The sequence below is a fragment of the Eretmochelys imbricata genome, chromosome 8 (genome assembly GCF_965152235.1).
Source record: "Eretmochelys imbricata isolate rEreImb1 chromosome 8, rEreImb1.hap1, whole genome shotgun sequence".
In the NCBI taxonomy this organism is placed as follows: Eukaryota; Metazoa; Chordata; order Testudines; family Cheloniidae; genus Eretmochelys; species Eretmochelys imbricata.
Window position 1 is genome coordinate 107436881 of NC_135579.1, and position 26443 is coordinate 107463323.

General features: G+C 46.7%; 1 protein-coding gene across 1 annotated transcript in view; it reads right to left on the reverse strand.

The window, feature by feature from the left end:
• PTPRF (protein tyrosine phosphatase receptor type F) overlaps positions 1-26443 on the reverse strand; it is a 358571-nt gene that overhangs the window by 107954 nt on the left and 224174 nt on the right. Inside the window, exons 4-5 of the mRNA XM_077823717.1 lie at positions 22221-22409; positions 13645-13662 (exon numbers count right to left, since the gene is read on the reverse strand). Coding sequence (XP_077679843.1) covers positions 13645-13662; positions 22221-22409 — 207 coding nt within the window. The remainder of the gene's footprint in view (positions 1-13644; positions 13663-22220; positions 22410-26443) is intronic.

Sequence of the window (26443 nt, forward strand, 5' to 3'; positions counted from 1 at the left end):
CCTTTCCTCACTCTCTCACCTGATTACAGACAGTATCAAATAGCAAAAACAAACAATCTGCGGAACAAAGAACATCACAGAGTTCCCCTTGCCTTTGTTCCCACTCCCCGCCCGGGGAATATCTCACTCAGGCTGTACGCGTCTCAGGGTCCAGAAGTTATCTCGTCACATGTCTAGAGTGCCAGGCGCACCAAGGGTACAAATGATAACAGCCCCCAGAACATAGCGAGAGTCGCGCTAAGCACGTGAGACCAAGGCTATGGCTACTCTGCGCCTGAACACTTTGTATGTAATTTCCAACCATCTCAGGTGAACTGTGATCAACCCACATCCGCACTGGCTGTCCCACCCACGTTCAGCACCCGGTTGGCTGGAATGCCATTCAACATTTCAAAGCCTGCTCTCCACCTTGTATGGATGGGACCTGAATCTGGCTGAACCTGAACTCTGCTAACGGAGCTGCAGGTGGAACCTAGAAGGAAAGAGGGAGAAAATGAGAGAGACCCAGAATACACCTGGTGACAAGAATAAAAAGTAACCCACCGCTGTTACGGGCAAATGCCCAGACCTGGCTCTCTCGGCTGCTCTGCCTGCTTTCCCACGGCAACAAGGAAATCATTTTTAAAGCACCTCCAAGTGCTCAGATTTTTCTGGCTCCAGCAGCTTGTCAGAGGGGAACTCTGCTCACAAACCACACACTTGAACTAGAAGAAAACATTAACCCCTTTGCTTGTAAGAATTTGAACCCATTTCCATCTGCCACGGTTCAGAATAACTGTGAAGAGCAGCACTGTGAATAGCTGCAGAAATTGCCATCTCCCTTTTTCTCAGTTCAAGTGGAGGAGGTCAAACTCGGGTTTTCATATCATTAGAAGAGAAGAGAAAGTGATGTGAATCAACCACCACCCACCTGCATTATTTAGAAGGATAAACTGAGACTGTAGCAGAAGTCTGTGTGTCATGGAGAAAAAAATGAACTTCCTGGAGTTCTGCCACATAATACAAATGATGCACAAAGCCCTTGCTGTTGTTGCATTAGGGCTGAAAATGAGGCTTCAGCAAGACAGAGAAAACACGCTACTGCATTCACTCAATATGTTCGTTTCCCCAAACCACAGAGATCTCTGGACCGCTTCGAAATGCCGGGCCAGCCCAACATCTCTCGTGCATTATTGCTGAATTCAGGGGAAATGTTGGATTTCCACATGCTCTCAGTGAAAAACATCTTCAAACAGATAGCAGCATGACAGGCAGCAGGGAAGGAAGCTTCCCGGCCCTGACAAGCTGGAGAGAAGAATAAAATCTAGAGATGGAGAACACCTATTAGGTTATCTAGTGCATGCCCAGGGGCCCGTGCAGGATGGCTCCCGATTGTAATGTATTAGTGTTCTGTCCAATTCAGCTGTAAATATGGCAAATTATAGGGCTTCCACCACTTCCCCAGGGACTGTGTGCCACAACTTAACAGCCTCACTGGCGGGACAATCTCTCTGATATTTAGCCTATTTTACCCTCCCTCTTAATTTCCTCCTATTACTGGCTCGGGTGTCTTCACTGCGGAGTTAACTCAGGTGCTGAGCACCCAGGTTAGCTTACCCCAGGCGAGAGCCCCACACTGCAAGGCCGTAGCTAGAATGCTGTGTCATGGCTGGAACAGCACTCCCCTGCGTGCGTCACTAGGACTTCAAGGAGCATATCCCATGGTTCTCTGCTCTGCAGGAAGTGCAGCTGCTCTAGGATTCCTTCCCAGTGAATTACAGGAGAATGGTTCTGTCCGTCTGGGCGCATGGAGTGGGGGTGGGGGGGGAGGAGGAGGGATCGTGGGAAGGCCCTGGGGGACTATCAGCAGCCATTTATCCTGCATCCTCACAGCAAAGTGGGCAGGTTAAAAGAACATGAGAACGGCCAGACTGGGTGAAACCAAAGGTCCACCCAGCCCAGTCTCCTGTCTGCCAACAGGGGCCACCACCAGGGGCCCCAGGGGGACCGAACCGAACAGGGCAGTGTATCAAGTGATTTATTTTTTCAAGGGGTCATTGTGTGTGGGGGGGTCCTCTATTTTTTTTTAAATTGGGGTTGCATTTAATTTCAGCCTCTTTATGAGGTTTTTAAAAAGTTTTCCTGCAGCTTGAAGGCATTTCATTCGTTCTTGTGACTGTTTCTTTTAATTTCCATTTAACTAGCTTCCTTATTTTTGTGTAGTTCCCCCTTCTGAAGTTAAACAATACAGTGGTGGGTTTCTTTAGTATTTTTCCCCCTATAAGGATGTTACATTTAATTATATTGTGGTCGCTATTACTGAGCAATTCCATTATAGTCACCTCGAGGACCAGATCCTTTGCTCAACTTATAACTAAATCAAGAATTGCCTCTCCCCTTGAGGTTCCAGGACTAAGGTTACCAAGTCCAGCTGAAAGTCTCACGCTTCCTTTTTAGGGTTCAGAGGAGCAGCCGTGTTAGTCTGTATCCGCAAAAAGAAAAGGAGGACTTGTGGCACCTTAAGGCTAACCAATTTATTTGAGCATAAGCTTTCGTGAGCTCCAGCTCAGTTCATCGGATGCATGCAATGGAAAATACACCTCTCTTTTCAGACTACACCGAGAAGCCAGCTGGCTTGGGTTGAAAGCACCAGTAAACACGGGTGAGAGAGTTTTGTTTGAGGACAGGAGGGGAGTTAGGGCAACACAAAAAGACATCCTCTTTGTTATTTAGCCTGGTAAGTAAACTTCACTGGGGCTTACATGCAAATGCAGACTTATGACCTTCCCACTTTCCTTAACCATTACTTAGCTAATCTACAGGTGCTTAATCTCAAGACACTCAAATGTCATAGCTCTGGTGGGGGGGGGAGGAAAGAAAAGCAAAGGAGGGATGAAGGAAATGACTTGCAAAGAGGACTGTTGCAGATGAAACTCTATCGCAGTGTGGCCAGGGGCGTGGTTCTGAGAACACCACTTTCAGCGTGTGCTTCAGCACAAGTCTACAGACTCCTCCGGCCACTGTACAACCAACTCGAGATGTGTCCAGTATAGCTATGGGCATGCAGAGACAACAGTGACCAGGGCCACAGAGCACTGCATGGAGAACGCTTGAGAGGTCCCAGGAGACAAAGGAGGTAAAAGGAAACCTCCAGTCTGTGCCAGAGAAGAGTTTCTGACCGCTACAAAAACAAAATCGCCACTAAACAAATGTAAAAAGTCTGCAATATAATTAACAATAACAGGAAGCTGCCCCATCGTGATACTGTGATGGCAACCAGCAGGGCTGCCAGCGTTGTTTTTCTAGTGGGAAAACAAATGGTGAAGTGATAGACACAGGGAGATGTACATGTTCCCAAATATCTGCAGGGTGTGCATGCCACAGAGGATTATTAGTTATCTGAAGAGGGGGCAAGGCCATAGCTGGGGAAAGGGGAACAATGTAGGCTGAGGAGGAGGAAAATCCCCAGGCAGTGGGAGCCTCATCACTTGAGAAATTCACATTTAGTTTGCATAAGGCACTAGAAAACCTACCACAGGGAACAATCCGGGCGGGGCTGAAGGACTGAATGGGTCCTGACCAGCCCTCATCTGCAGAGCTGATGGAAGTTGCTGAGATGAGGGAGTTTCCAAGCACTGATAAATTCTATCCGTTCTTTGCAACTACTCTGACTGACAGTTGTCAAATCAACGATTAACCATTTACTCACCTCCTGGTGCTGGGAAAGCCCCGTCTGTCGTTTCCTCTATGCTCTGCTACCCTATAGCAAGGGCACAGGGCTGGGAATCTGGAGACCTTTGCCATTGACTCTCTGAGTGACCTTGGACAAGTCTCTTCCCCTTTCTCCACCTCAACAGCTCTCTCTGTACACCTGGAAAAATGACACCGACCTTGACCTGCCTTCAGAGAGTGTTTTGAAATCTAGGGGGCTAACAGCTGCCCAATAAACGTTAATCATTACCATCATTGTCACCCATCGGGGCTCCGGCTGGGCAGGATTTAGAGGGCAGACACCTGGCCCCACCTCCCAGTGAGATGACAGCCACACTGCTGATTAGACAAAGAAAATGTGACCGGATTCAAAAAAAAATGCTTTTTAAAAAAATGATGTTGAAACACGTCTCAGGGCCCAATCCTGCAAACACTCCCTCCTGGGCAGCACTTGCTACATGGTTGGCTGAGGTCACTGACGTACGTGGGGCTACCTACCCTAGCAAGCACCACACCTGGAGGTAAGCCCTAAAACACGAACAACAAACACGGCATCACTGAAGGAATGAGGGAGCACATTACTACGCCTTCCAGCTTTTCCACTGGCAAGAGAGACTCCCAGCCAGAGGGTCTGAGCTGAGTAGGGAGGAGCGGCAAGCAGCTGACACTAGAAATGGGTGTCAGGCTATGCTGCTCTACACTGACATGGAAGCAAAGCCTCTTCCTGCAGGCACTGCCCCTCTCAGCCTGCCTCCCAAGCAGGGCTCTGTCTCCAGCCCCTCTCCACCATGGGCAGGAGGAGCACAGGTTGCTAGGAGAGGCACTGGTTGTGATAAGCTGATCTTGATCACAGCTCAGGCCCATTACAGCACAGCAGAGAGCTGCAAGCTCTGAGTAGAGCCCCTGGCTGCTCTCCGGGGCCAGGGATGAGGCTGGACTTTCTGGAGCTGAGGGAAGAAATGGCTGCTGCTGATTGACAAGCAGCTCTTTCTTCTGCACTCAGGCCCCCGTGCCAATCACGTCTTCATTTTGGAGTTTTCTTTTTTTCTCCTTCAACATGGGCGCAGACGACAGCCCCGCAGCCGCTCTCCGAGATTCCTATCTATTCAAATAGAGTCGTGCTGCTTAGGGAACATCATTAGCTGGAATGATAGTGCTTAAAAGTGGCATTTAAAAAGCGCATTGTGAGAACATGGGGAAGGAAGATCCTGATAAGGCCATCAGGCTGGCAGATACGCTGGGGCAGGCTGGGCTCCACTCCCTCCACCGTCGGTAACGCTCTGTAAAAAGCTCTCTAGCTCCAAGACAAGTTTAACTCTCTGAAACCCTAACGCTGAAACAGACAGGAGGAAAGGCTGTGCTGCTCCACCGGGACCCCTGAGCAGCTTCTCTAGGGCCTACTTTTCTGCAGACGTTGAACACGGAGCTCTCCCAGGCACACGTGCACCCCAGTTTTAGTAGCAGGGGAACTCCTGGACTCAGCCACGAGGGCTCAAAGACTAGAAGAATTTTATCTTTTCCCTGGACTACGAGGATGAACACAAGTGAAATGCCCAGGAGTCAGAGAACTCACCGCTGAATGTATGTAAGGAAGAGGGTCACAATGCTGGTGCTAATCGATCCCAGCTACTGACACAGACACTGTCCTTTCTCAACCAGCGGCTCTAGAGGAGATGGAATTTCACCCACCTGGCATCCCTGGGCACCTAGTTACCCCACTCCTCCCCATCCACGTCCTCCACAAGAGAGAAATCCAATGTGTGGCTTCCTCCGCAGTTGCTTTCCATGTCAGCCATTTGGTGAGCAGAACAATCCATAGTGCTGAGGCTGGTGCCCTACATTTCCCCTCACTACAAGGCACAACAGAGAGAGAGGAATTCCTGGGAAACAAGCAGGGAGAACTGGAAGTCCTGGCACAGTCAAGGAATTATGATGTGATTGGAATAACAGAGACTTGGTGGGATAACTCACATGACTGGAGTACTGTCATGGATGGATATATACTGTTCAGGAAGGACAGGCAGGGCAGAAAAGGTGGGGGAGTTGTATTGTATGTAAGGGAGCAGTATGACTGCTCAGAGCTCTGGTATGAAACTGCAGAAAAACCTGAGAGTCTCTGGATTAAGTTTAGAAGTGTGAGCAACAAGGCTGATGTTGTGGTGGGAGTCTGCTATAGACCACCGGACCAGGGGGATGAGGTGGATGAGGCTTTCTTCCGGAAACTAACGGAAGTTACTAGATCGCAGGCCCTGGTTCTCCTGGGAGACTTCAATCACCCCGATATCTGCTGGGAGAGCAATACAGCGGTGCACAGACAATCCAGGAAGTTTTTGGAAATTGTAGGGGACAACTTCCTGGTGCAAGTGCTGGAGGAACCAACTAGGGGCAGAGCTCTTCTTGACCAGCTGCTCACAAACAGGGAAGAATTAGTAGGGGAAGCTAAAGTGGATGGGAACCTGGGAGGCAGTGACCATGAGATGGTTGAGTTCAGGATCCTGACACAGGGAAGAAAGGAGAGCAGCAGAATACGGACCCTGGACTTCAGAAAAGCAGACTTTGACTCCCTCAGGGAACTGATGGGCAGGATCCCCTGGGAGAATAACATGAGGGGGAAAGGAGTCCAGGAGAGCTGGCTGTATTTTAAAGAATCCTTATTGAGGTCACAGGGACAAACTATCCCGATGTGTAGAAAGAATAGTAAATATGGCAGGCGACCAGCTTGGCTTAACAGTGAAATCCTTGCTGATCTTAAACACAAAAAAGAAGCTTACAAGAAGTGGAAGATTGGACAAATGACCAGGGAAGAGTATAAAAATATTGCTCAGGCATGCAGGAGTGAAATCAGGAAGGCCAAATCACACTTGGAGTTGCAGCTAGCAAGAGATGTTAAGAGTAACAAGAAGGGTTTCTTCAGGTATGTTAGCAACAAGAAGAAAGTCAAAGAAAGTGTGGGCCCCTTATTGAATGAGGGAGGCAACCTAGTGACAGAGGATGTAGAAAAAGCTAATGTACTCAATGCTTTTTTTGCCTCTGTCTTCACGAACAAGGTCAGCTCCCAGACTACTGCACTAAGCAGCACAGCATGGGGAGGAGGTGGCCAGCCCTCTGTGGAGAAAGAAGTGGTTCGGGACTATTTAGAAAAGCTGAACGAGCACAAGTCCATGGGGCCGGATGCGTTGCATCCAAGAGTGCTAAAGGAGTTGGCGGATGTGATTGCAGAGCCATTGGCCATTATCTTTGAAAACTCATGGCAATCGGGGGAAGTCCCGGATGACTGGAAAAAGGCTAATGTAGTGCCCATCTTTAAAAAAGGGAAGAAGGAGGATCCTGGGAACTACAGACCAGTCAGCCTCACCTCAGTCCCTGGAAAAATCATGGAGCAGGTCCTCAAGGAATCAATTCTGAAGCACTTAGAGGAGACGAAAGCCATCAGGAACAGTCAGCATGGATTCACCAAGGGCAAGTCATGCCTGACTAATCTAATTGCCTTCTATGACAAGATAACTGGCTCTGTGGATGAGGGGAAAGCAGTGGACGTATTGTTCCTTGACTTTAGTAAAGCTTTTGACACGGTCTCCCACAGTATTCTTGCCAGTAAGTTAAAGAAGTATGGGCTGGATGAATGGACGATAAGGTGGATAGAAAGAAAGCTGGCTAGATTGTCGGGCTCAATGCGTAGTGATCAATGGCTCCACGTCTAGTTGGCAGCCAGTATCAAGTGGAGTGCCCCAAGGGTCGGTCCTGGGGCCGGTTTTGTTCAATATCTTCATTCATGATCTGGAGGACGGTGTGGATTGCACCCTCAGCAAGTTTGCATATGACACTAAACTGGGAGGAGAGGTAGATACGTTGGAGGGTAGGGATTAGGATACAGAGGGACCTAGACAAATTAGAGGATTGAGCCAATAAAATTTGATGAAGTTCAACAAGGACAAGTGCAGAGTCCTGCACTTAGGACGGAAGAATCCCATGCACCGCTACAGACTAGGGACCGAATGGCTAGGCAGCAGTTCTGCAGAAAAGGACCTAGGGGTTACAGTGGACAAGAAGCTGGATAGGAGTCAACAGTGTGCCCTTGTTGCCAAGAAGGCCAGTGGCATTTTGGGGTGTATATGTAGGGGCATTGCCAGCAGATCGAGGGATGTGATCGTTCCCCTCTAGTCGACATTGGTGAGGCCTCATCTGGAGTACTGTGTCCAGTTTTGGGTCCCACACTACAAGAAGGATGTGGAAAAATTGGAAAGCATCCAGCGGAGGGCAACAAAAATGATTAGGGGACTGGAACACATGACTTATGAGGAGAGGCTGAGGGAACGGGGATTGTTTAGTCTGCGGAAGAGAAGAATGAGGGGGGATTTGATAGCTGCTTTCAACTACCTGAAAGGGGGTTCCAAAGAGGATGGTTCTAGACTGTTCTCAGTGGTAGCAGATGTCAGAACAAGGAGTAATGGTCTCAAGTTGTATTGGGTAGGTTTAGGTTGGATATTAGGAAAAACTTTTTCATTAGGAGGGTGGTGAAACACTGGACTTTGGTAAATCCAGGACTTTGTCTAAAGTAATTTAAAGACCCTGTTTCTGTGGATCACTTCTTGCTGACATCCGGCGCTTTGGCTGGAGCATTTCCAATGGAAATCAGTGAAACGGAGCCACACTGGCTTCTGCTCCATTCAAACAGAAACCCTCTTGCTGGCAGCAAATGAAAAGTAGCTGCCCCCTGTGCTTTATACATAGCAATACAAAGAGAGGAGAGAACAAATTCTAACTCTGGGCTAAGGGTCAGCTGCAGAAACGGCTCCAGGATGTGAAAGAGAGATGTGACATAAACCCACCCACTCCATTATGGCTCTAAAACTTGCCTTAGACACGGACACTTACTATGTTTTGGCCTTGACGTCTGATCATGTCAATAATGCTAATGAAAACGGAATAAAGTAACAGAGCAAAAAGCCATGTATAAAACAAGTATGGGAAAATATCTGATCAGTGTCTGGACTGTGGTCTCCCGTTTGCTTCAGTCACTTTTTGGATGTGGAAAAACAGTTCTCATCAAGTGAAAGCTGCAAGGGGAGTTTTACAGCACAGCTACCAGGGGATCCTACTGGGCTTGTGATAATCCTTACCGAACCATCAGAGTGCACCTTTCCAAAGGACAGAAGGCATTGCAGACATGCCAGCCCCATGTGGTGCGCTGTCTCTGGGGCTGGGGAGAGCATTCCACCCACGACCCTCCAGAAGCACTAGAGACGGATTTTTAAGGGCTGGCCTGAAGGAGTGGGGACAGCAGGATGTGGACTGAGAATCTGACCTGAGGAGATGGCAAGAGTTTGGTGCTGTGGTAAATTCCCCTAAAGAATCTGTGCTCACGAAGGAACATTGGGATGGACTCAGACTCCAAACACTTTTTAAAAAGTCTCTGACAAGCAAATAAATAAAAGCAACATTTCTAGTATTCTTTGGCTCATGCAGTACTACGGACTTTGTACTTTATAATGCAGTCAAATTCCAGCTATTGTAGACAAATGCACCCAGCCCATCAGTGGCGCCAATTATGCAAACACGATAACTACAAACATAATTTCCTTGTCCGTGCTCGCTATGTTCATTCCATCCCAGACCCTGATGACTGGCTTGTTAGGGACCTGTTTTGGATGCCTGTGCACTCTGATATACACCGAAGAGACAGCTGGCGATGTCACTGGACCTGAATGTGGGCAAACAGGAGAAAAGGGAGGTATGGAGTACACGCAGTGGCTCTTTTGGGCTCCTGGTACATTAGCGGGTCTTGGATGGCTCTGAGCTCTCCGGGCCAGCTATTGGGAAGGATCCCACAAATCTTCATGGTTCAGTATCAGCTGTGAACTACAATACTAACTAGGAGGAATACTGATTTGTGTAGTTCTGAAGGGACAGAGTCCACTTGAAGACCAGTCAGTCTACTCGTGTGCAATGAGTGACAAACTATTCCAATATAAGGTGGGTAGAAAGCTGGCTAGATTGTCGGGCTCAACGGGTAGTGATCAATGGCTCCATGTCTAGTTGGCAGCCGGTATCAAGTGGAGTGCCCCAGGGGTCGGTCCTGGGGCCGGTTTTGTTCAATATCTTCATAAATGATCTGGAGGATGGTGTGGATTGCACTCTCAGCAAATTTGCGGATGATACTAAACTGGGAGGAGTGGTAGATACGCTGGAGGGGAGGGATAGGATACAGAAGGACCTAGACAAATTGGAGGATTGGGCCAAAAGAAATCTGATGAGGTTCAATAAGGATAAGTGCAGGGTCCTGCACTTAGGATGGAAGAATCCAATGCACCGCTACAGACTAGGGACCGAATGGCTAGGCAGCAGTTCTGCGGAAAAGGACCTAGGGGTGACAGTGGACGAGAAGCTGGATATGAGTCAGCAGTGTGCCCTTGTTGCCAAGAAGGCCAATGGCATTTTGGGATGTATAAGTAGGGGCATAGCGAGCAGATCGAGGGACGTGATCGTTCCCCTCTATTCGACATTGGTGAGGCCTCATCTGGAGTACTGTGTCCAGTTTTGGGCCCCACACTACAAGAAGGATGTGGATAAATTGGAGAGAGTCCAGCGAAGGGCAACAAAAATGATTAGGGGTCTAGAACACATGACTTATGAAGAGAGGCTGAGGGAGCTGGGATTGTTTAGCCTGCAGAAGAGAAGAATGAGGGGGGATTTGATAGCTGCTTTCAACTACCTGAAAGGGGGTTCCAAAGAGGATGGCTCTAGACTGTTCTCAATGGTAGCAGATGACAGAATGAGGAGTAATGGTCTCAAGTTGCAGTGGGGGAGGTTTAGATTGGATATTAGGAAAAACTTTTTCACTAAGAGGGTGGTGAAACACTGGAATGCGTTACCTAGGGAGGTGGTAGAATCTCCTTCCTTAGAGGTTTTTTAAGGTCAGGCTTGACAAAGCCCTGGCTGGGATGATTTAACTGGGAATTGGTCCTGCTTCGAGCAGGGGGTTGGACTAGATGACCTTCAGGGGTCCCTTCCAACCCTGATATTCTATGATTCTATGATTCTAGTTACCCACCTGTGTCTCCCTGCCAACGTCTGGGGTTTTACAATCACATTCTACATTTTAAAAAATATTTGTTTCCCCCCTTTATGAGAGTGAAAACCCCAGAGAAACAACAAGGAAAACAGTAAAGAAGACCATACACAAAGCACCATCAAAAGCACAAACACACACCAAAAGAACGAAGGAAAATACTTCCCTTCCCTGTACTCTCCCTCACATATAGGAATCTTAGGTGTTACCTGTGACAGTAGTGTGGTAACAAAGACAGGTTAATGAAAGGGAATGCTAAAGCTGATCGTGTCTCTTTATCATTTCTGGTGCTACCCATGGCCCTGGTACATCACCTATGAAGTGCTAATGTCCCCATGAAACTCTGCATGTCCTGCTCCACACATCTACCATGGCAGGAGAGAACAGCCAAAAGACTCTCTGAGAGATTGATTAAGCTCGACTCCAGAGCAATACAGAAAACTAACATCGTGTTTTATACTTTGAAAACAGAGGACAAGGCATCATTTCCTCAGACTTAGAGTGGTTGTCATTCCTTATCCACCTGTTGTTTAACATGCCAATCACTCGCTGGTTCCATGTCTCTCTGAACAGTGTAACAGAACTCTGGGACTGGCCCATCAGCCAGGGCTTCTCCTGAAGGCCGGAGAGATAACATCTGGAGCTAAGAATACTGGATAACTAATAGAATCATCTCTCTGTGGCTGAGTAATTATGGCAGGCATGGACAGAAAGGACAGGTTTTGTAGTAGCAGGACCAAAAGAAAAGGTTAGTCACAGAAATAAATCTCATCCAGGCTCAATGAGGACTGATTAGGAGTTTCTTATCTTAATCTCCTGTTGATCATGCACTGATTCCTGCAATTGGGTCTTCCAGTGGTCTAGGCCTGTCCTCATAAAGTATTGGGCTAATGCTTGAAATTCCCAAGCTACTTCACACACTAAAAACCTCTCAACAGAGAATCATACAGATAGTTAGATCAGCAGTCACCCAAACTGATTGTTCTAACAGAGTCAAATTTCCTTTCGGACCAGGCTCATGGATTCTAGAGAAGCTCAAGCAGCGAACTTACCGTAATGAGGAACAAGAGTGCCGCTGGGTATAGAACATGGCAGAACAGTCACATCTAAGTGGACATAACCTCTCCTTTAGAAAAGTGGTTTCATCTAATCAGTTGTTATCTTTAGAAATTCAACGACCTCTGCTTTAAACAAAAGGCGTTAGGCTAGCAGAAATCCTCCAGAGAAAGGCAGAAAGGGGCACATGGCTTCGGTTTGCACTCATAAAAATGTTGTCTTTGACATTCAAACAGGACACATACATTTTAAATAATGTCAAGCACATTCTTAAAATACCTTGTCAGGATTCGAATGGGAGGGATTTATGTTTTATGAGATGGATGATTCTTATTACAGAGATATGTTCAGTTCCCAAGCAGGAGGTATGGAACATCCACACGGTTCTGATGCTGAGTTACTAATGTCATCAGACAGCTGTGCAAGGAAAGGCCCAAGAAATGCAATGTGTTGTGTATGCAACGCTGGAAGCTTGGTGCACTCAGCTAGTTAGTATTCAATCTCTCCCTTCGTTTTAGGATTTGTAATAGGAATAGAGATGAAGAAATAGTTTAAGTAGCTTGTAACATCACAGCTGTCTATCTTGAAGCATTCCAAAAGGTAGGAATGACACATACATAAACCCATTCATTTTTTATAAATAAATAAAACAGTTTCAATCTTTTTCCCTGACCCAGATTTGCTACACAGGCAACTTGATGCAAATACACATAAAACAGCAATCCTCATTGGCTCTAAAATCACTTTACAGGAGCTGAAAACATTAATCCACAGCAACAGAACCAGTTCCAAAGAGTCAAATTATTAACTTCCAGCAGTGATTCAGTGGCGGGTGGGGAGGAGAGAAGGAGCAGCATTGGACAAATGAGATTGTATCGATTTGGAGGGGTAATAATTCTATCCAGAAATGTAGGGGTCAGTCAACAGTGGTAACAGAAATCACAAGAGAACTCGAAGGGTCTTACCATGTAACACAGATTAACATATTAAAGTTAATATAAAAGGACAACTGTGAGTATTAGGCTAGAAAAACAACACTCCAATTGGTAAGTCATTACTGGTGCATACAGGCTGTGAAAAACTAGCCAAAGTCTGTGCATGCTGGGCTGTCAAACTGTTGGTGGGTTTAAGTAATGAAGGCTTAAAGCAGCCAGATCTGTTTCAGATTCATTTGCTCAGAACAAATCTCTATGCTACAATTCAGTGCCAACTGGCTCCAGGGGATGGGGCAGGCTTTTGGGTCTCCTCAGGAGTGGCTGATTCCTCACTCTCATGACAGTACTTGAAAGGCAAACACATAGCTCTCAAACCAAGGGGCTGCTTATCTCATAGCCAGATTTGCCTGAACTCTTTAGAATTTACCTTCATCTGATTAGATTTTCATGCCTGACAGCAGCAGAGTGACAAAAGGTTTGATTGTTCTCTTGTGAAAATGTTACAGCCTTAAACCTACACCGCAGCGACTGATCAAAACTCCCTGTGCATCGACACCCAGCAGGTGACTGCTGTCCCATGCTGTACGGAAGTTCAGAGAGTTCGTGAAGCCGCAGGAGGAGCCAGCCCCTCTGGGGCACACGGGAGAAGTGTTTCCAGTTTTCAAACTTTCCGTTGAATAACCCCCTTTCAACAGTGCAACACTGCAATGGATGACTCTGCAAGGAGTCACACTAAAAATAAACCAAAATCAACACGCTAGTGGGAGAGTGCAGATGAGCAAGAGCACCGGCAGAGTCAGGGCTGAGAGAAAAAGCTGGAGATGAGAAACACTGGTGGAGAAGGAGCAGGGCAGACAGGAAATGAAGTGATGTGACACATTTCAGCATTCTTACCTCTGATTGGTGTACCACCTGGTGAGGTAATTTGAATGCAAATAAGATTAGAGAGAAGCGTTAGTACAAAGAGGAAAGGAAGAAAATTATAACTAAAAAGCAGAAAGTTTTTAAAGCTAGAATTTGTATTAGCGCAACAGGAATAAATAAAAAGAAACTGAAAGTCAGAGTGACACTCTTAGGTTAGTAAAGCTCATTGCTCCCAGGAGTGCAGCATCCACCTGGTGTTTGCCATTCCGCTCCTAGCTGCCCACTACGCTGCAGAGGAGGTGCTGGTGACTGGCCTACTCACTTGCATTCAATATTATTCAAGCAGTTGAGATGGAAGAGACATTGGAAAGATGGTGCGGTGCCCTTTGTTCAGTAGCAAGGGGTGAGGTAGTGGAGACTGAGTGGTGTGTGAGCCTGAGTGTGCTGGGAGGGTCGCGGTGTTAAGCACATGGTCGCTGGCGTGGGGCACATTCTGGCTTTCAGGTTAGAATGACCAGTGGGACAAAATCTGCTGATTTAAAGAAATGAAATTAAGGGGAGAGGAGAGCAAAGCCAGCCTCCATGAGAGCCCACTTGTACAAACCCAGTATTAGTTTCCTCTGGCATGGAGATTAGTGTCATGTAGAACTAACTTTATATAGAAAATACTTTCAAACAAAACTACAAAGAATTTCTACTAATCCCAGTGATTAAACAATGGCACACCAGCCACACCTCCCTCATTTCTGCCTAATTTGGACAGTAGCTAGAGGAAAGAATCCTTACCCTCTTTATAACGGAGCTGAAGATCATTTTTACATGCTGTAATGCAGTGCATCTTATAAGGAGGGCTTTTTGGTAATGAGGTCCAGTTGACTTGATGCAACAGTCAGCAAAAATTTGTATTATCATTGGGTTTAAGATTAGCATGTGGAGCATCAACAAGTTATTGCCCTGAGTTTACTATGTGGTTAATAAACAATACATAGTTTCAAGTGTGTGGAAATCCAGGTAGGCAAATTGGCAGTGAACCCCTCTAATCCCCAGTTTTGTCCCCTTGGTCTTATTTTGCACATATGAAGGCTGTTAGTACAAGGGAGAGATTCATGCATATCTAATCTGTAGGCAGTTCATGGTAGGTGTTGGTTTTATGCAGATTTGTAAGATCTGAATACCAAGCACTTACCAAAGAAAACTGAGGAATTTAAACAGACAGAAAAACAGGGTTAAACAGGACACAGAGTGTCAAATCATGTTCAGTGTATTGATTAATAAATACCAGTATGCATACACGAGTGCTGTGTATCTCAGATTTACAGCTCCCCATTCCATTATCCACAACAATGCTCACCCAATGGGAAACAAAGAAAGACACTCAAAGAGTTTCTGTAAATACAAAGAAGGCAGATTTTAAGCATATTTAGCTTGCCTCTTAAAAAGTAATTAAAATATTTACACTTATTATCTCTCTCTCCTAACTACTGTTCCTTTAGGCAGAAGCCTTGTTCAAATCAGAAATAGCAATTCTGACAGCTCCTTTAAGCATTCTCCTCAGCCAAGATGACATTACTCCATTTTATTTAACTTTATGGCTGGTTATATTTTTTGACGTTTTTGTCCACAGATGAGTGAAGCATCAGGGAAGATCTTGCTGTCGCTGAAGTTGTGGGTAATCTCTCCTTTGCCATAGTGAATCTGCTGCCTATTTATCTATCTTGGTAACTACTGCTACCCTTGACAGAACAGTGACAGCCAGAGATACGTGCACAGCACTGATGCTGCACAGACAGGGAGCAGAGGGTTATTTTTCGTTGCCCAGGTGGAAAGTTTGGTAAGTGCTCAGCTTTCTCTGAAGCCGCTGGTTTTCTCTGCCTATTCCACCCCATGTAAAAAGCCTCAGCATAGAAGGTCACTCCCCACATAGGCATGGAAATGACACAGAGAACCCATCCCTGGAGCAGAACCCAGGAATTCCTTCCATGCTCTTGGCCGGCTGAAGTGGGGTTTATAGTTTTACACTAACACCACGGAGATTTGAAGCCAGTCGTTAAATCTACCCACCACAGTAGTTAGGCCCTTTTCTCTAGTACGCAATTGTCTACACAGAGCTCCAGGAGCGAGTGCACACTTGAAACAGATTCCCTCAAGCTAAGTGTGATGGGCTCATCTTCTCCCTGCACTACAGCTCAATCCCTCTGGCCTAGCAGCCTAAGCCAGCTCTTGCAGGAGGCTCACGGTGCAGAAGAACAATATTCATTCAGGGGCCTAGTCACCCTGCCAGGCTTGGGACATTTTCATTCTCCACTCAGAGGAACACTGATGTGGGGATGTTTGTGGAAAACATGGCATTCGAGGAGCTCCTATAACACTTTCCTGTGGGATGCTCAGCGTGACAGAAAGAACACAGGCAACGAGTCCTCAAAAATCACAGGACAAGATCGATTCCCCCTCATACCCCAAAAGGGCTTAATTACAGAACAGACCATGAAGCTGGCAGCATGACAAACACTTGGACAGATTAATAACTGAGCCCAGCTTGTGTCCTGTAATGGCTAGGCAGGCTTATGACAAAGGGCATCCCAGGTACAAGCTTTCAGCCTAGTCCTTTGTGTGCACTGAAGGGCTGAAGTGCTCATCGTAAGTGAGAGAACTTAACAGTTCACGACCTCAATAACTGGCATTACATTAGTCTGGGCCCTCTCCCTCACTGGAGGTGCAGGTTGATGCACATTGGCAGGAGAGTATGTAGGGGAAGCTGGCATTGTCGCTGTCTGTGATGGACCCATTCTCTAGATAAGTGTAGACTTCAGTCTCTGTGGCCTTGCCTGACCCATAATTCCCCACTGGTGCAGCTGCAGCCACCACAGTGATGATGGAAGCATTAGTACGGACAGGACTTGAGTATTTTTACTGGTGGGACTGATAGCTCCACCCAGAGCAGGTCTAGAAACACCAGCGGCTGCGTGGCCCTAGCCCTTTCCACTGGTGGAGAGTGAGGGGCTGATTTCTGTTGGAGACAGACTCGCCTTAAGGCTGTCAATCCAGTACCTCTTCACAGACACATAGTTCACCCCCCTGATCCCAGTTTCCGAGTATCTCACACTGAACGTAGCAGGGAGCTGGGTTTAGTAATACCCCATCCCAGAAAGCTCAGTTCAGCTGGTATCAGATAGTTTCGAATGAAGCCCTATTTAAGGCAAGCCATTGTTAGGGAATGTGACAACAAGAGAGAGGGTTACTTACCTTGCACAGTAACTGTGGTCCTTCAGAGCTTTACCGGTGTGGACCCCCTTATTGGTGTGTGCATACATCTCATGCACTGACAGCCACATGGACAAACATTCAAAGAATGACAAATTCTTACTCTGTAGTTCATCTCTCTAAACGTTTTGTCTGGGCCATCTGTCTGCTCAGCCCACTCCTGAGAGAGCTCACACCCTTCACATGGGGAACTGTATCCTTTTGGACCATGCTATTATGCAGTTCTTCTTTTCAGCCAGATGCCCACATGCTTTCTGGATTTACAACCTGATCTCGACAGGAGGCAAGAGCCTCCTGCCAGACTCTGAGCACCTTCCACACTCGATGAAATAAACAATTTTAATGTTCTTGGATTCGGTAAGCTGTTTGGGACAGGGACTATCTCCTCCTGTGCATCCATGCAGTGCCCAACGCAAAAGAGCCCCAAGCCTGACTGGGGCTTTTGGGCATGACTGTAATGGAAGCGGGAGAAGCAGAAGGTGCTCAGCTTCTTGCAGGATCACTTTCTCAGGTGGCTGAGCACCCCAGTGATCTGACAACAGCGATAGCCTCTAGGCTGTCAACCACAAGTAACAGATCTGAAGAGCAGGCATCTAAGTGAAGCAGCATAACTGGAGAGAACATGTTTGCTAACAACTCAGAGTGCGCAACTACCCAGGGATAATCTAGGTAAGCAGCCGCGCACACGGCCACCATGGAATGAGGCATCACACTTGCACTGAGAACGATTGGGGGTCTTCTGCAGAGCCATGTTTCATGACTTGAATATCAAATGAGCTGCCTGTTAGCAATCGCCAGGTCCAGGACACAGTTCTAGTCGCTATGAATTAAAATACATCATGAACAGGATGACTCTTGTTAAACAAAGCTGTTTAACAGATGCAGAATTTTTGGCATCACAAAACAGTGTTAGTGAAACATTTCCTCTTCTAACCTCAGTGGGGGTGGGGGCGGGGGCAGAAAGACTTTGTTTGTCTAACCTGTTTTAAAGAGCAGGTTAGACAAACACCTGTCAGGGATGTTCTAGATAATACTTAGTCCTGCCTCAGTGCCGGGGACTGGACTAGAGGACGTACCGAGTTCCCTTCCAGTCCGACACGTATGAGTCTTTGTTAGCATTCAGGATAAATGGAACATCTGGTTCCAACATTACTTTCTTACAATTTTTTTTTAAATTTTATCAGACAATTTTCTCATGAGCAAGGCAGAAACGCTTCCTTGAATATGAATCCTGAACCCATGTGTTGGAAGTGACCAACAGGTTGAAAGGTCTGAATACCATAAACTTTGCAAGAGGGTCCTTCAGAGAGCTGTACTGAATTAAAGGTTCTCTGCTCAAGACCCTAAAATTCAAAGTGAGCTCCTGAGCATCAGTAGAAACGCTTAGACCTGGTCTACATTGGGAAAATTGTCTCCAGATCACTAAACTAGTTTGAAAACAAATTCCCCTAAATCTATTTTAAAACCAGTTGGAGCCATAATGTAAACTAGACTCCTGGTTGCCAGAACCTGTTTTAAAACCACTTAGTATACTACATCTCCAGCTGTTTTAAAATTGGTTTAGCAGAGCCAGTTTTAAAATGGTTAGCAGTCAGGGTAAATTTCTCCAGTGCAGACTACGCCTTACATCCTGTGACCTTTGTCGATGATTATGAGGCACTGACAGGAAGTTGTACTTCCAGGACAGAATCACTTGGGTCTTTCCGAGTAATTGGTTTGTGGCAAAGCCTACTTACCACAAGAGGAAGGAGATACTGGTAAGTTTAGTACCGGAAATGTTTAATACAGCCAGGTAGGATCAGATCCTGGATTGTCTATCTGACAAGCTAGAGAAGATCTTGTACCTACTGCTGTGTTGAACTCTGTAGAAGAACTGTGTGTATGTGGAATAGCCCCACCCCAATTTGCAATAATACACAAGACTTGACATTAAGGAACAGAACGATTTTGTTCCTGGGTGGGGATACATTCCTTTTATAAAAAGAAACTAAGGAACCAGCTAACTATAAGAAAGTTTACTAAAAAATGCATATACGCATGTATATAAATAACAGACAAGTTTCAGGAATGACACCCAGGACATACATGAACAGGAGTTTTCTTTCTGACAAAGACTCCAGCTGGTAGTGTTATAGAACTAAACCTGCCTAAGGTTAAGTCGCGGGATCTCCTGGTCAGCCTCCTCCTGGCCCTGGCTAAAGTGGCCATCTATAAAACCAGGGTGAGGAGGTTGGCCGATGGAGTCTCCTGCGACTGTGGGGCCTATTTCCGATCCTCTGTCCGTTCATGCCTCCGGGCAGAGTTCCTCTGGGCGGCGTCCACTGACTCCCTTGACGCCTTTGAGGAGCAGTGGGCGCTGTCCGAGGTTCTCTGCTCGGTGTCCCCGTCAGGATCCCTTCGTTTGACCCTTTGACTGCACTCCTGTCCCTGTTGTTCATTAGTTGTCCCCCGTAATTATTGGGTTTCCCAGGTCCTGTGGACACCCCCCTTAGGCTGGGGGGGGGATCCTTTAGCAGTGGGCGGGCAAAGCCCGCCCACTTCCTGGATCCCAATAAGGCTACAACTGGTCTTCCTCGCAATGCTCATCCTCTTCAGGACCCCTGTCAGAGAAAGACTAGACCTCTAGAAAGTGCTGGGCAGAGCCCATCTTGAGTATACATGGTCTGACTGCACATTATTTCAAAGCTTCTGTCTGAAGCCCCCTAGAGCGCTGCCAGCCCATGTAAATCGGGGTGTCAAAGGAGAGCACCTTTTCTAACTATCTGACTTATTATCTATCTAGCTGTTTATACTGCACCAGGAGCCTGAAGAAATAAAGGGGAAAAAACTCTCTCTCACAAGGGAGAATGTAGATTTCCAAAGCGGCTTTGGCATTTTCAGACTGACGTTCAATATGTCTGAGGTAGAACTCTGGCCCTTTTGGAAAATAATATATAGCAAACGACTGTGTGCTGGGTGAAGACTTTGTTAGGAAATCACGTATATGAAATGGCTAGACGTTACTCTTTATATGCAACTATTTTAACTACATTCCATCGGTCTGGGTCTTATTAGTTTTAATGAAATCAAATGAAATGAGTTTGTGCTCAGACCGCGACAGTCTGAGCTGACACCAGGCTGGCTGGGAGATACTGTTGTATCAGATGATTTTGCTCTAAATGGAGCAGAGACCCCTTTTTTGTGGGAAGATGAATACTTCATAATGAAATGCTTGTTTACATTTATTTTCTTCTGAAAAACAACTTTCCTTCATTATCAAATTCTGCTGGAGTCTCTAATAGCAGCTGGTGGATTGGATCAGGGACTGCCTGATCCATTACACTGGTACAAACAGGACAACTGCAGAGGGGAAGGAAGGATCCATATTCCACACCCAGTTCTAGCTCAAATTGTACTTACAGGAATGACCACAAGCTGGCAGCTGCTAAATTCTGACCCATGAGAAGCCAGAGTCTCATGGTGTAAATTACTTGATTCCACTTTTGTTAGGAGGTGGGAGAATCTTCATCCTAACATTGGCTTTGCGTCCTCCTTCCCCACCCCCTAAAAACAAAACCCTCACCCACACTTGGAAGCCTGCTGTGCTGAAACCACACTGAAGTCTAATCGATTTCTGTAACAGGACTGAGGATGTGTGTTGCTCATTGATTTCTAAAAAGGTTCCCTTGATACCTCCCTTGGTAATTATAGTCTCTTCAACAAGCAGTCAAATTCTAGAGTTTGAATCCCCTGTGAAATTCAATTGAGACGCATCTTGAGAACAGGAAAAAGGAAACAAAACTTGGACACTATGGCAGGGCTTATTGTTTTTACACTCTAGCTGTCTCTCCAAGCTCACCCAGCAGACAGGAGATGGACAAGTGCCCATAAAGAGGATGCAGAGAGCAAGTGCATCAGAGCTGGCTCTCTTATTTACAGTTTTACCTGAGGATGCTGATTTAGTCAGTTATGAAAAACAAAATATCCATAGCACTTTCCTACTGCTGCTTACCTAATGCTTCCAGGAATAATTAATGAGTGTGATATTTTCTTTCAGCACAAACGTATCAAGATTAAACCAGGTTTGTTGGGGAGAAAAGCTGAAGGTCACTGTGAAATTTCCTAAGCTGGAAATGTATTAGTGTAATTAGTGCTCACTAGCATATCTAGGTGAAACCAGAATGCCAGGCTAAGTTCTAATGTAGGTGACAGAGGTTGCTAATTACCCACTCTCCCCGTTAAAGGCTGTTCCATGCTAGCACAAGAGACAGAGCACCACAGTCAGGTTGCACAAGGAGGGCACACATTAAATGTCCATGTTATAAGGAGAGAATATAGGAATGCCCTGGCAGCTCTGGACAAGGCAAACTATGCCTTTGGGTGCCAGTAGATACCACAGCCAGGCAACAGAGGCTGCATTATCTTATTTCTAGTCAGGAGGCACCATATCAACTCCCTTCTGCGCTTTCAACTGACTACCACAGGATTCCTTACTTCCAGCCCTGTGGGATAGTGCTGCTATGCATTGTTAAACACTTGCTGTGTTCCACCCCAGATGTGGCCATGTTTGAGCAATAGATTAGGCAATCCTTTTATGTAGTTTAATTTTGTAAAGGGCTCTGAGATCCTGCAGGATGGAAAGACATGACAGAAAGGCAAGAGAGCATCATTAAGAGGCCCAAGTGCATTTCCATCCATTGGAGCAGACTAGTTTGTGCCACAGTGTTAGAGAGAAGTCTGCAGCATGTATTGCACGTTCTTGTATTTAACTCGTTAAATAAGAAATAAGAAAGTGCAGCCTGGTAACCATGTTTCTGTTCTTGAAATCTACAGACCAGTCATTTATTTGCTACTCGACTTCTTGGTTTTTCTTTATCCTTGTTCTGCCAAATGTGGAGACTGGTGAAGACTTCAAGAGAAAAAAGGGTGTTGTCTTGACGGCTCTGGGCCTTGACATCCTGTGTGCTGTGTTCTCCATTCTGTTCTAGAGAGGTTCTTACACTGCGCTCATCACCGTAGGATCTGAGCGCCTGCTGAGCTATGGGGAAGTGTCTGACCTTGCCCTGAATCTGAGGCAGTCTCATTATGAGCTAGCCTCCTCAGCCAACACCCCGACTGACAGAGGAATCTGTGTGATGTTCCCAAAGGCATGTCCGTGCTAATCTCTCTCTCTAGCAGGCCATGATATCCTGCCAGAGGAAACTGGCCCCCAAAGGTTGGTTTTCATATCACAATGGGGACAAAGTTAACGTCTGGGTTTAGGTGCATAGCTGCACTTCAGAGTAATATGCAAAAAGCTATAACGGCAACAGGCTGGGAGGGAAGAGCGAAGGAGAAGGGAAGCCTTACTTGCTTTGCGGCCTTACCTGAACGGAGCTGCTTGATGCGCCCATTGCTAGTTCCTGTATCCACAGGAAGGAAGTCCTTGAACCAAGAGATTTCAGGATCGGGGTTGCCACTGGCAGCGCAGAGCATTGTGGCTGTGCGGGCCTTTTCTACCACCTTCAGCTGCGGGCCCATGTCAATGGTTGGAAAGCCAGATGGGAGGTGATCTTCTGCAATAGGAGACAACACACACCAGACTGATGAGTTACAGGTTGCATAGTAATGGGATCCAGTGCCATGCTGCAGCATCTGTGCCTCTGCCGGAGAGCATCAGCCCAACTCCCCCACTGTGGTTATGTCCACACTACGGCCGACGGCAGCTCAGGGGTGTGAGTATTCCACCCCCTGAGCACCAGGTCTTACACTGACATAAGCGCTCGTGTGCACAGCGCTATGTTGGCGGGGGAGCTTCTCCCGCTCGTGGAGGTGGGTTTTTTATGCCGACGGGAGAGCTCTTTCCTGTCGGCACAGAGCATCTTCCCCAGACATGCGGCAGCAGCTGTAAGTATAGACATGGCCTGAGAAGCTTGCAAACCCCCAAAGCGCTCTAGCCTCTATAATGAGCACTCACTGCAGCAACAGGGGCTGCTGCTAAATTGAACTCTGTTTGAATCAGCTGCCATGGGACATGCCCACGATTTTCACCGATGCGTAAGCTCGATCTATTGTTGTTAATAAACTCTCAGAGCAGGTGTTTGTCTTTATGCAAGAAGAGAGAGGTGTTCTGGATGCTACACAGACATGCAGCCAACCACCAGGTCAAATAGGCCAAGGCACCTTACAAACAAACAAACAAACATACTAAACAATACAAATTGTCAAGAGAGTATGAGTCTTCCCAACGGAAAGATCCATTACAAATCTCTCCCTGCCCCAAAAACTGGTGTTAAAGAGGTTATTAGAAACAAACGAATGTAAACTTTACATCTAACCATGAAGAGCAATGCCAGGCTGTGCATTAGGAAGCTCCCGATGGACTTCCTAGGCAGCTGAAAGCATCGGAGGTGTGCAAGAGATGACTAATGCACACGCTGGTGTGGCTTACTGCTATATTATAAATGAAAGCATCCCCATGCTGAACTGTGAAAAGCACAGATAGAACGGCTTGGAAAGGAAAGGCCAATTCCGCGTGCTGCTGCCGTACGTGCACAGGTAGGCTTGGCTGAATGTGTTAAGTAGCCTGTGCTGAAAACCGGAGGAAGCTTCAGAACAGCCATTCAGCAAAGAAGTGCAGGACAGAGCTCATTTACTCACTTCTGTGGCAAGATGTACTGTACTCTACTAAGCCTAAATGGCAATGAAAAAGGACACACTTCCACGCAAAGAGAGAGCCACGAGAACATTAAGGATCCTGAAAAGCACTACAAATTCAATTATTTTCAGCAGGCTCCTGTTTTCTCTAGTTTGAGAGCAGAACTTAAGCAAACCCTCTCCTTGCCTGCTAATCTGCCCCTTGCACTCACTGGAACATTTCAAACCTACCAGGCCCGACGGATCCCCCAAAGTCCAACAAGATTGTGACCCCACCATACCTCGATTTTTACATTTCTTTCCCTGGGATCCCACCGTCCCCATATTTTACCCACCCTCAGAGAAGCACGAACAAGAAGATACTTTGGTTGTGTCTTTTATTTTAAAGTTCCACATTTGCAGCACAAACTAGGAACATTTGGTGACTAATCTTAAACATCCTTTCCTAAGATCTCGGGAGAATCCCCAAGACACTTCCCACTTGTTTGTGCTTCAAGATTCTACAGCACAAGGCAACATCTGCTGTAAACAAAACAATGCACTAGAATGTTGCTTCTGTGTTTGGATGCGAGGGGCAGCCGGGTTTTCTAAAGGGAAAAAGCTACTGAGGCTTATTAAAAGCATAAGCCATATTTTGTCTCCCAGTCTGGCCTCCCTAGAAACCTCCCCCATACCAGCAAACATAGGAGGATTTTTTGAAAGGTACCACTGAAAACTAGTTCCTTTTTTTATTTGCACTCCACTGATTTTCAAAGACAAAAGGCACCCAGAGCTTAAACAGAAAGACACCAGAGCCTGCATTCAGTAACCAGCAACACCACCACGGACACAACCACAACACATATTGCGCCTTAGTTCACAGGAGAGACACCACAGTGTAGAGTGCCGTAGACTAAACTGTGAAGGGAGATACACAAACAGTGGTAAACAATTAAATTCCGTCGGCGCACAGCCAGGTGTCCTTGAAGCCCAGCACCTTGCTATCTGCGATGTGAAAGCAGATGTTCAGTCTGGGGAGGCTGAAACCCCAAAGTGCTTTTTAATTTAATACCACGCTGAATATTTACACAGTCTTTTCTGGCTTGCTTAAGAGTTTACACAGAACACGTGAAGCAAAGTATCAAGTAATTAACTTGATCCAAATCATGCATGGAGATTTAGCATTAAACTATCACTAAGGCTGCAAGTTTGTCACGGAAGTCACAGATTCCGTGACCTTCCGTGACCGCTGTGACTTCTGCAGTGGCCGGTGTGCCAGGCCTGGGGACAGCTCAGGCAGCCCCTGGGCCAGTCGCACCGGCAGCTGCTGGGGCAGTCTCGGGCCACGCCTCCGCCTAGGAGCTGAGCGAGGGGGATATCGCCACTTCCAGGGAGCCCCCCAGGTAAGCGCCGCCCAGAGCCCACCTCTCCCCATCCCGTGCCTCAACCCACAGCCAAACTCTGCTGCTGCTGGGGTGGAAGAGATGCAGAGCCAGGTAGGGAGCCCCTCTTCTGGAACCCTCTTTCCCTACATATTGTACTTCCTCTTTCGGGGGGAAAGGCTTCCCCTTTTCCCCAAGCAGGAGGAACGAAGCAGGCTCTTGCCCCTTGCTCCTACCCTTTGTCCAAAGCAGCTGTTTTGCCCTTTCTTCTCAGCACCTGCCATCACTGTTCTCGTTCACCAGCTTGGGTGACAATGACTTTTCTAGAGGACACTGGCACTGGACACATGCCCCCTTCTCCCATCTGCTGCACTGCTCCAAGAACCAGCTGGAGTGAAGGCATGGGACATGTAGTCAATCCCAAACTTCAGTCTTACATGACCACAGGGATCAGCTCCAAAGTGCAGCTGTAAACACATGGATAACAGCCACTTACATGGAAGGACAGCAGGAGTCCCTGGTGAATACAGCAGTTGGCAGGAGAATCCTGAGGAGTCAGCCTGGTGAGCTCTCCAGGGTCAACGCTATCTATCACAGAGAACAGACACTTTGGGGCCTGCTCTCTTGTTGGATGAGATTTATATGCCTAAGACCCAACGATATTACCGGCCGTCCTTAGCTGCACGCATATCTGTTAGGGAGAAGAAATACCCTATGGTGTGGTGAGAGCCGTTTATTTGCTACGAGCCTGGTCACGGTACATGCAGGTTGTAAAGCCACGAGTCTGCTTTGCAGGTCATCACAAACAGGCACCAATAAAACCTTTACCCCACAACAGCTGGGAGTTTGTTTGTGTCAACATATTTCTCAGAAAGACTAGTTTAGACGAAATGATAGCGAAAACTGTAAACATTTTTATGGGCACTATTCTTCATATACCTCAGCTTGTAAAGTCAGGCCCCCTTAGTACCATAAGTCCAATTGCTCAGACTGCAGAGGGAGAGCAAAAATGATGCCCAATATATTTTGAAAATAACAAAAAATTGTCTAAAGTACCTTTTCTATATGTTCCATTATAACTGTAATGTTAAATCTCGCACAATCCATCAAAAGCTTTATACCACTGGAAAGGCACGTTCTCAGCTTATTCCCAGTGAGATACTGGGCCATAAACCTGTCACTGAGCTAGAAATATCCTATCTAGCCACTGGTTTGCTAGAGTGCCCCTCATCTCGGTCTCTCTCAGTCCAGTGTAACTCTTAGGGGCTCAGTAAGAACGAGTAACATCCAAAGCTGCTTTGTGCTTTCACATCTGGCAGCTGTTTGAAGTTGCTCAGAGGTCTGGAGAGCTAGACACAGGCTTGGTGGAAATGGAATTACGGGCAGAATGCAGGTGGAGTGAGGGCTGTGGTGCATTTTTGACCCCCTGCGTATCAGCACGGCACAGAGAGGGCGGTACATACACAGAATGTGACCATTCAGTGAATGGGCCAGAGCTCGCTCCAAGCTGAAATCATTTATTCTTAAAGGGATCCTGAGATGAGGCCTGTGCTATCCTGGGTACGTCACTCTGTTCTCTCGTGGTGTCTCAG